The following is an 11,737-nucleotide window of genomic DNA, read 5'->3' on the forward strand; positions in this document are numbered from 1 at the left end:
AAAACATATCTCCCATCATATTATATTAATTTTCCAACAAATGAAAAATTCTATCAAATTATGTCATCAAAAAACAGTAATATAATTAGAAAAGTATGTTTATTTATTTATCATGCATTTAAGAGAAAGGAAAACAAAGAAACACGGGTGTATTAATGAAATGTATTTAAAGTACGGTATTGTCACAGCACGCTTATTTAATTTGTAATAATTTTGTTTTACAAGGGGCCGGAGGCCTAGAGTTTGATGAATAAATTCCCTGTATGGGGAGCATGGATATATATATATACATCATAAAAACAAGTAAATGTATATATATATGTATACTGTATATATATATATATATATATATATATATATATATATTAATTTATAGTTCCATAATACAGATTTAGAATCAAAATCTAAATAATGTTGTTTTTTCCAACTATCGTATACAATTTCTTAAATCAATATTTAATTGTTTAGATAAAATCTCCTGTTTCAAATTTGAAGACGATACTCAAAACTGTGGAAGTGACTGGACGGAAGCAGTCATTCAGAGCAAGAAAGACATAGACTACATAACCACCAAAGCTAAGTACCATCTGCCCCCAAACTCTACTTTCACAACGAAAATTGTGATTAACATGAAAATAGAAAAGTTCCTCAACATATTCACAACGGACACATGTTTCAACAAAACAGTTTATTCAAATGTAATGATGAAGAGGAATGGTTGCGCCACTTTTAACATTTATGAACATGGGTACCAAGTGACAATGACAAAAGTTGGCAAGAATACACCGTGTGGAATTATGTCAGATGAGGGCGTGCTATGTTTCTCGAATATCAATGTTTGGGACCAGACGACAAGAGCAATGAATGGTAATTACTTCTCTTGAAGAAAATTAGAATTAGATCTAATTACTTTATTCACCAAATTTCTACAAACTTAAATGAATATATTATATAACAAGGAAAGTTAAAAGAATGTGTTTGATTGTCGAACTGTTTCTAGGTAGTTGAGTGTAACTAATTTGTTTTCTAATCCCATAATGAGATTTAGACAAACACACCATTATTTCCATCCTATTTGTATGTAGTCACAATTTGTATAATAATAATAATAATAATAATAATAATAATGATAATGATAATAATAATAACAAAATCAAATGATATTTATAACTTATATTCAACTCTACATAATACTATATGCATGTTAACAAACTTTTTTTTTGTTTTTATCAGAAATGACAACTTTGTTTGATTATAAAACATCATCTATCAGTGACTCTATGGCAAACTCTGTGACAAACTTTGTCCAGATTACAAACTCTCCTCAACTTGAACAGTCGACAACGGAACTCTTCCCTGTTACAGCACTTGCCAGTAATACTAAAATAGAACTCGTTGCCACAATCAATAGTTGTTGGTTAGTATATCGCAATTGATATCTATACAGTAACAATTCTATTAGGGGAAAAAATTCGTGACCAAAAAAGCGTTTGTGTGGCTGGAAAAGTGTCTTCTTAAAAGAGGTGTCCCAAAGGAGGAATTGTATAAGCCACTTTGAGTTTTGAAGGTTTATGCATACTAAAACAATAATTCCAATTTAAATTACTAGAACATAATGCAAAACAGGTAAGTTTTCTTCAGACATTCATGGGTTATCTTTGGTGTTTACACCAAATAAATCCATCTATCTACCGTCGCAAAAAAAACAAAACACAGAGCCAACTCGGGCGGATCGTTAGGCCTTGTTTAGCTAGGACGAGCCTACCGAGCGGATCGACGCAGGACAGAGAAAGGGGTGTGTCAAATTCTGGCCGGCGGACTGAAAGCGGTCCGGCCTCCTTGCAAACACCGAAATATGGGCTTACTTGCCACTCGAGACCTATGATGCTAGGCCTCGTTTTGCTAGGCAGAGCCGACCAAGCGGATCGACTGCGGCGATTTTTTTTTATGGCGCAACAGGGCGAAGGATTGTAATCTCACCGTCATTTGTTAGATATGTTATTCAATTACAAATATAGAAATGATAATGTATAAAATACAAACTAGCATTAGATTAAGTGAAATTGAGATGCTATTTAGTTTGAGGTTAAATATAGCTGATGAACGCCACCAGTACCAACATCACTGATGGCAAAAATAATGCATAATATACATAGACATAAATACAATACACACAAAACAATTAAGGTATAAATTCACATCAAACATTAACGATAATGCATCTTTTGGAACATCTGATAAATAAGATTATATATATATATATATATATATAAGATGTGTATAAGAGACAGGTATCTTATTTCATACACTACCTCACAGGTATATTTGTATTGATCTTGTCTTTTGATCGAACCACCGAATTCTTAATCTTATTTGTAGGGAAGTGTTGAATTCATTATTGCAGGCCTAAAGTCGTCCCATATATTGAGCGTGTTGCACAGACAGGTGAATGCTACGAAGACAAAACATCAGGTACACAATCTGTAGTAAAGTAATGCACATGTGCCCGGTATCAAGGATATCGTATGATATTGTTAAAATAAGTTACTTGACAAGTTCATCAGGTAACTATGATGTCATGTCTATATCTTGTCCAATGAATTCTTCATTACTGCATCGACAATATTATATATATATATAGGCCTATATATATGTATATGTATATACATAAATATTTATAAACAAACAGATAAATAAATATATCAACATAAGTTCCATAATTAAAAATTAGAATTAAAATCTAAGTAATGTTGTGTTGTACTTATATAATTTCTTAAACCATGTTTTAATTGTTTAGATAAAATCTCCTGTTTTAAATTTGAAGATGATACTCAAAATTGTGGAGGTGACTGGACAGAAGCAGTAATTCAGAGTAAGAAAGACATGGACTACATAATCACCAAAGCTAAGTACCATCTGCCCCCAAACTCCACTTTTAAAACTAAATTTGTGATTAGCATGAAAATAGAAAAATTCCTCAACAGATTCACAACGAACACATGTTTCAACAAAACGGTTTACTCAAATGTAATGATGAAGAGGAATGGTTGCGCCACTTTTAACATTTATGAAGATGGGTATCAAGTGACAATGACAAAAGTTGGCAAGAATACACCATGTGCAAGTCAGCCAGAAGAGGGCGTGTTATGTTTCTCGAATATCAATGTTCAGGACCAGACGACAAGTGCTATGAATGGTAACCATTTTTTTTCCAAGAAAATTGGAATTAGATTTACAGATTTACTTCATTTACTAAATTCCCACTTTAGTAAACAAAAGTGAATTCTATTATATAGAATAGTTAGAAGAAGGTATTTTACCATTTGTTGTGGAACAGTTTCTAGGTGCGTGTATTGAACCAAATCTGCTGTATAATTGCATATTAAGTTTTAGTGACACACAGGATCACTCTTATCTGTATAACATATAGTCACATGTTTTTAAATAAAAATAAATAAAAAGAAAACCAACCAAATAAATAAAATCAGATAATATGTATAACTTCGAATTACCTCTAATAAATACTAACATATTTACTCAAATATTAACTGATTGACAATATTTTGTTTTATCAGAGATGACGACGACTTTATATGATTATAAAAAATCATCTGTTAGTGACTCTTCGCAGCTTGAACCGTCAACAACGGAACCCTTCCCTGTTACTATGGTCATTATCATCGGTTCTGTTTGTACGTTTGTTGTCATACTTCTATCATTCGGATGCTTCTGTTTTGGAAGACACAAAGAGGTTAGAAATGTACGATTTTATGTAAATAATACTTATGAAAATGGCTAATTGTCACAATTTTCATGTATATATGTATATGTATACACACATATATATACATATATGAATATATACATATATATATATATATATATATATATATACATACATATGTACAGTACATATATGAATATATACATATATATATATATACATACATATATTCATATACATATTAAATATATATACATATATATATATATATACAGTATATATATATATATATTGTTGATTTATAGCTCTATTATTAAATTATTATTTCTTGTTAATTGTTGCTTTACCCATTCTCTCCATGAGACTATCTGAGGTCATTGACCAACTTTTTAGTATTATAGTAGACTTCAAAACCCCACCAAAATACGAAACATGTGAAATAATCATTTAGCTTTACTTTGATTTATTTTAGTTTTGTTATAATTTATTATTTATCTAATTCACATTTTCTTTTTATTAGGCTGCTATAAATATTAGTATGATAATATTATAACAATTTATAGACATGTGATGAGATCAAACGTATTATTATAAAATTAATTATAACAAATTAAATGTTGTTGCTCTATCCACTCTCTGTAAAAATATCTAACATCATTCACCAAATTTTCAGTATGGTAGACTGTAACATGTGAAAGGGATTGTTTAGATTTACTTTTGATATTTCTTATTTTAGTTTTGTTTATTACTATTTTTTAAATAAGGCTATCATTAATTTTAATATAATAGTATTATAATAATTTATAGACATGTGATGAGAACAAGGTTATTATATTCATTATTATCTTAAATTTTAGTATGTTAATTATGTTAATATTATTAATATATTATATTTAATTTGTCTTATTTTCATGGGATTCAGCGAAAAACAAGTAAGCAAGAATCAGGTAAACGAGAGATACACGGTAAGTGACATCATGTAGCAACATGACTCACTCGAAATGATGACCTAATGCATTATTGAGTCATATTAACTACTGTAACTAGTAGTTTGAACAAATCACGTTTATTAGAATTGGTCATTAAGTAATAACAAGAATCCAAATTCTATTATAAACGGGTTTTATTTCTATTATATATATTTAAATAAACATCACAATTTTCCACAATACAAACATTGACTTGTATGATATTGACTTGATGTATAATAATTTCTTGTATAAATTTGAAGGAAGAAAATAAATGTTTATTTGAATTTGAATTAAAATTCACCAAATTTTTTTTATGAAAATTTTTTTTATGAAAATAATATATGCAGTGAATTGCTGCTAAGTGGGGAGGCGGGCATATCACGAAGGAACAGAGTTCCTGTCCAATCAATGTTTGGAATACACAAGGCACCCATCAACAAAACGAATAGTCACTCAAAGATATTTCGGGGAATTAAGACGATTTGGCTCAGTGGTTTCCATTCTGGTTGTTGTCAGGAGTTCAAACTACACGCTCTCCAATCTCGGCCGGCCATGCTTACCCCAACTTGCGTCGTTGGCAGGCTGTAAAGTGACTCAGGCTATGTTTCTGCCCTAGGTGGAAGAATTATATAAATTAAACTTATCATTACATTGTGAATGTACACTATTTAGCCAATATGCGCACGTTAGTTTACTTTATTCAGATGTAAACATGGAGCTTTAATAATACTGATTATAGCTCCATTATCAGATTACGAATGCACTTGATCATCTCATATCCATGTAGATTAGACTATTCCGCATTACCACTTTTGAATTTGACCAGGTTTATTAAATAATCTTCAAGAATATTTATACAACGATTTTATGATTTGTTTCAAATTATTATTTTTTTTTGCAGATGATGTTGTACTTATTCCGATGCAACCGGGGATTTGCAATACTACATATGATATGGAACCAGAGCCACTCTATACTACTATCATGGACAGTAGCGCCTATACTGCTCTTATGAGATCACGTTCTGAAACAGCATTGAACGTTGGTGGCGGACTTCTCTTACCACAAACTGGGTCTCTTCAAAGATTAGTCGGAAGCAAGGGGTCTACCGGCACATGTCGATCATATCAACATAAAATAAATCTCGGAGATATTACAAGGACATCAGGGGCACGAACATGTTTAGACTCTCCTGTACAAGACGCCGATTACGTCAATAATATTAAACTAGTGTCTGGCTCTAAAACGGCTATGAAAGCCGATACAAATTCTACGAAATTTGCAAGTTACAATGATGATGGCATTAACACGTTTGATGAGGGTAGGAACATTAATGATATTGAAGCCGTGAAAGACAAACGAACAACAATAACAACAGGGCAAGTTGACGCACACAAGACAGGAAGTAATTATGAGAAATGTGGCGGATTGACTGACAAAGACGGATACTTAGCATTGAATGTGGACACAATCAGAACAGGTGACGATGATATATACCTTCAGCCGGACTTTTGCGGTGATACATCATCAATGACAGATATTCATTAAATTAAAAATTTATATATAAACTATTTATTGTATTTCCTTATAATAATATTAATAAGAAAAACAAATATTTAGGTTGACAAAAACAGCAGCAACAACAACAACAACAACAACAACAACAACAACAACAACAACAACAATAGTAATAATAATAATAATAATAATATTAATAAATAATAATAATAATATTAATAAATAATAATAATAATAATAATAATAATAATAATAATAATAATAATAATAATAATAATACCTACTTTTTTATACAACTCTGTAAACACCGATGTACTGTACTTTAGTGTCTTTATTGACAAATGTTTGTACAATAGTCAAATTGCCCAATGTATAAGGTTGTTTGTACTATCAACTGCGCATGACCATTTCAAAAGTCAAAAAAACATTGATATGGCTTACACGATTGTCTACAATTTTATAAATCGTTATTAATGTACTTACTTTTTGTTGACAATCACTGTATATATAGTAGCCGAATAAATACAAAAAACTATAATCATAAGATCCGATTATCATTGCTTTTGTTTAAAGTAGGTCTATGGATAGAGGTATAAATTAAACCTCCATGGTCTATGTGAAGCCTATTTACAATATGATATTTAATGAGATAATTATTTTATTCATTCCTGAACAAAATGTTCTGTGATCTGTGTCGATGGTGTCGATTTTAGTTTAATTCATTTCACTTTCGTGTGGTAGCCAGATTCTACTTAAACGGTATTTTATACACAACACAAGGTAGGCCTATACTGTACGATTTAAGTTTATTCACTCCACTATTCAAACACTACTGTCTATTATTCTTATACTACTCAAGTCCACTACTTAGTTATACAGTACAAATTATGCTAAATAATACTAATTCTTTGGCATATTGGGAGGGGTGCTACTCATGTGATGTCGGTTACTCTATTTATGTGACTCGGGGTAGATCCCGATAGAACAGAGTAGATAAGAGTGAAATATCATTGGCTATGGTTGTTAATTTAGGATTAAATATTTATGGCACCTGCATTATTTAATTGGGGCGAAATAATTCGCCAAGAATTATATCAGCTACCAATGAGTAGCACCAGTGTGAGTATGTTAAATGGGAAGAAGTTGGGGACTGTTGGGTAGAAAAATTAGAATCATATCTGATGCAGCGAGGTGCTGTTACAACAATGATACCAGTTCAGTTGCGTAGGCGGCTTAGGCCTACACCGGAGCCCTGCCTTAGTCCATTGACTTATTTTGATTGGGTACTTGTAATTAGTATACCAATCAATAACTATGCTAATTACAAGTAGATATACCTGTAATTATCATACCACAAAAAAAAAAAACTAGGCTTTAGACAGTGGTTTATACCATACATCTATGAGAGACAGTTTTCCGTAACTTTACCAATACGGTCCATCGGTCTGCTTGTGGTAACAAATACATTCCGTTTTTCTTAGAAGGCACTACAAAGCTAAACCACTATCACTTAAAAAGGATGCGTTACTGATACGGTACATTAGTGTATAAACTATAATTTAACATATTAAATTTGCTTAAGTCTCGTAAATGGAATGTTGGCATTATTCATCATTACCATTCCGTTGATCCGTAAAAGAATAAGTCGACTTTCGAATATGTTGTTGATTTCAGTATGAAATAAAATATATAAATATAATTATTTTATACAATAATCTACTGTAATAATTGATAATAGGCCAAACAAAGTAAGTATTGGCTTGTCTAAGTATGCCTAACAAGAGAAACAATATTGTGTTTCAAATATAGTCCTAGTGTGCACTTTAATCAAGATAAGAATATTCTATAACGAAACCACCATCAAATGGCGATGCTAATAATATAATATTCATAATCATTTTTATGTGAATATTGTTATTACTAAGGATCATATTTGTATTAAAAAAGTTGATAATTCTAAGAAAACCACAAGTAATGTGATAACTAGTGAGGAAATATAATCAGAGACCTTTTTACCGTTACTATCACACAATGTGACGGATATATACCAGGGGATTAGCGGATGCAATCACCTTCGAAAAATAATACTACAAGTCTACTATACCAATACGTCATCTCCTGGTAGATTTTTTATCACCGACACTTTCATTCCACACATACAGTGGTAGATTGTATTGCGTTGAGGATATAAAGGAAAGTGTGTGAAATGAATATGGATTATTATAGATTGGAAACCGGTGAAATGTTAGCTGGTCGGCGCATTTCTGTTTGTTTCTTGGCTGCAATATTCTCCAATCTTTTTTTCGTTCCGACATGCCACGGCAACCTGGTGACCAGTTATACTATACAACGATGCTGGTAAGTTGGGTACACACTTGACATTTGTATACTTCCTGACTAGGAATTATAAATGCAAGATAATACAATTATAACAGCAGGCCTTGGGACTGCAAGCGGACAGCTAATACAAAGAGCATAGGCCAACAACAATATTATATTATTCACCATTTCCAGACACAGTCACATATGGTATGATTTTGGGCTTAGTAATATTCGGCAGGCTTATGCTTAAGCATCAGATAAATTAAAGCCGCTACATCATTCTAGTTGGTAGTATAAACTTATGAGAGCGTGTATTCCATTAGATATAATTATTTTCTGATTATTGACGCCTACTTTATTATATAGGCCACTTTATAAATGTTTTGTAACTGCTTTGGCTTTTTGTTATTTGATATTTTTGTTAACAGGACTGGAGCTGTCATATCAAATAGTCAAAAAGAAAAAAATATATAATTCGACACAATAGAGGGTATATCTAGACCAAATTGAGCCTTGACCCTAAGCTATGCCTGGTTATTATTTTATTATTAGTTATTTTGTTGTTTGTACTGTAGACTAACAATAGATGATATCATTTTGACCTACTGTACCAGTTACAGGCAAATTCTAAAGGAAAGAAGAAAAAAAACCCTACAGTAGTCCGTTTGAGCATTGCTATTTTCATCCGAAATGCTAAACTTGAATTACTTTAAAAAAGTATATTGCTACGAAAATCTAAAATCGGTAAATAAAAAAAAATAGCTCACTTTGTATCTGTAAACAATTGCAAACAACTGAAACACCTTACGAATATACATATCTAATCGTAATAAGGCAATGTATAATATGTGACCGTTGGAAATAACCTACATCAACTCTAATTGTTTACATGTATTTATATAAGTTTACAATAATCAATGGTTTGGATTTATCGTTTCCAACCTTGGCGAACCACTCGACAGTGATTTGTTTCGCTTTATACTAATCCCCTCAGGTAGTTAATTTGTATGTAAGTATTTGTATTTTCTCGTTTCCGTGAATATGTTGTTTCTTCTTGAAGAGAGGATAAGTGAAATGAAATGCAACCAGTGGCGGATTAAAAAAAATCGAAATCGAGGGGGACCAGGCTGGACATTGTCAGATGGGGGACCTAGAGTTCTCAGTCCCTCCAGGGTTAGGGTCGAGATACAAAAGTACATATTTATGGCACTTCTAGATTCGGCACACTCAAACTTAAATTTAAATGTAATGTCCCCATTGTTGTTTAAATTTGCCAAAATTTTGGGGGAGGAGGGGAGGCAGCTGCTCTCCCTTATAATCTCCTTGCAACAGTATAAATCTCAGCAAAACACGAACATGGATCATATTGTTTCCAATCAGCCTAAATTACTGTTGGTTGTATTTTTGTCCGAGTAAACTTTTAAAGACGCTGAATTGTTCTTATGCTACTAATGAAGACTTGTGTCATTTTAAAGTATTTTTTTAAAGTGAAATTAATCATCGTCTTTTTATACAGGTCTGACGTTGAATATTCAGTAGCCACCACACACACGAATGCCAGCACAACATGTTTTACTAAAAATTCAGAAGGTAAATAATAGAGATAATAAAACAGTTGTTGCAATGTTTTTAATGATTACCGGTATGTATTTTACATACTTTAGTGTAAATATCGTTATAGTATATCTCCTAGAAAGCTTATCCAAGCAAAGTAAATAATCTCCTTTTCTAGATAGGCAAAACTAATGTTTTTAAATAGGATTTTTAAAATTTGGTCAATTGATTGATTTAGGGACATTTAACTGTTAAAAGTCCGTGATTGATTGTGGTGTGAGGACGCTGATAAAAACAATTCGTAGAATGATGGCACTATGATTTTTTTTGTCTGCAATGAAAATCTATATAAACAACTTGCTAGAAAGATATACATTATTAGTAAGCCTGGTATAAAATATTAAAACTTGATTACGAATTGTGAATATTATAGTAAATATATCTGTTGTCTAGTATTGTATAATTTGCTGAATTTCTTTAAATTCATAATATTGCTGTGCTCAATTTTACTGTTTTCAGATGCAATTTGCTACGAGTTAAAATCCGATGTCTCAACATGTAAACCGCCTTGGGAAGTAGTGTCCATCACAGACCCTGCAACTTTTGATCACATAGCAGTTGCGATGAGGAATTCCACTCTTCCCTATTTTCCAGCCAGAATATCAGGCGATTTAGCTACTGAGGGCTTCTTGAATTATTTTTTAGACAGCTCAGAGTGTTCGTCCAAACAAGTTGTCAACGGTGCCGACATTCAAAATGGCTCATGCGGGCTGCTGAAAGTGTACGAAGCAAACTATGAAATACACTTTATACGCGAGTCATGCGAACAATTTGAAAATAATATGTATGCTTGTTCTAAGACATTAGCAATAGGTAATTAACTCTTCACTCTCCTGCTAAATAAGATAAATAGAATTATAATGCCACATACATATAACGATGAATTTTGGTATTTAGATAGTAGACTCTAATAGTAGTGTAGTAGTATGAACTCTGAAAAAATTGATACAAGCCATCGAAGTTTAATGTAAAAAAACACTATACTGTACATAATTATAACGTAATTTCCAAATAAATCTAGCAAACGCTGCTGCAGTGTTGCGTTAACGTCATTTTCTGAAGTAACCTAACCACAGCGTACACAACGTTTGTAACTTGGCCCTATAATAACGTTTGCGTATTGTTTTTAAAACAAAATAAAAATGAAACACTTATTTTGAATTTTATTAAGATATCAGAACATAACATAGGCCTAAGACTGATCTTAACGTCTGACCAATCAGAACAACAGGAATACACGCTTGTTCCTACAAACACAAGCATTGTCCCAGTCACAAAAACGCAAGTGTTAATGTACGTTTATGCTGTCGTTTCGAGAGTCCTTGTCAAAAATATAATATAATATAAGGGGCGGAGCTCAGCAAAAATATTCATTTATCACCATTTTTAGTCGTTATTAATACGTCAGAAAATCAAGTAAAATTATTTTCAAAATATAGAGTACTGTATGTAATATTTAACGTTAATATTATGTGGTTAATCTTTAATTTGGAAATGTTTGTTTGATGGTGGCTGATACAGTATATTATTAATAATTTCTAGAATTTGCATATTGATATATTAGAAAATAGGTAAAGAAATACTAAAA

At 31.6% G+C, this 11,737-nt stretch overlaps 2 protein-coding genes across 2 annotated transcripts in view; both read left to right on the forward strand.

Moving 5' to 3' along the window:
• Nucleotides 1-6,353, forward strand: part of LOC117103867 — an 8,587-nt gene extending 2,234 nt beyond the window's left edge. The window contains exons 4-10 of the mRNA XM_033244482.1: nucleotides 469-867; nucleotides 1,234-1,417; nucleotides 2,405-2,472; nucleotides 2,798-3,196; nucleotides 3,576-3,751; nucleotides 4,647-4,689; nucleotides 5,597-6,353. Of these exons, the coding sequence (XP_033100373.1) occupies nucleotides 469-867; nucleotides 1,234-1,417; nucleotides 2,405-2,472; nucleotides 2,798-3,196; nucleotides 3,576-3,751; nucleotides 4,647-4,689; nucleotides 5,597-6,243 (1,916 nt within the window). The 3' untranslated portion in view covers nucleotides 6,244-6,353. The remainder of the gene's footprint in view (nucleotides 1-468; nucleotides 868-1,233; nucleotides 1,418-2,404; nucleotides 2,473-2,797; nucleotides 3,197-3,575; nucleotides 3,752-4,646; nucleotides 4,690-5,596) is intronic.
• Nucleotides 6,354-8,335: 1,982 nt separating this feature from the next.
• On the forward strand, nucleotides 8,336-11,179 carry LOC117103868. The gene is made up of 3 exons (XM_033244483.1): nucleotides 8,336-8,571; nucleotides 10,052-10,125; nucleotides 10,609-11,179. The coding sequence occupies exons 1-3, from the start codon at nucleotides 8,420-8,422 to the stop codon at nucleotides 10,968-10,970; spliced, it is 588 nt and encodes a 195-aa protein (XP_033100374.1). The 5' UTR covers nucleotides 8,336-8,419; the 3' UTR covers nucleotides 10,971-11,179.
• The last annotated feature ends 558 nt before the right edge of the window (nucleotides 11,180-11,737 follow it).

The sequence above is a fragment of the Anneissia japonica genome, unplaced genomic scaffold (assembly GCF_011630105.1).
Source record: "Anneissia japonica isolate Jap-2015-1 unplaced genomic scaffold, ASM1163010v1 scaffold3862_len378127_cov164, whole genome shotgun sequence".
In the NCBI taxonomy this organism is placed as follows: Eukaryota; Metazoa; Echinodermata; class Crinoidea; order Comatulida; family Comatulidae; genus Anneissia; species Anneissia japonica.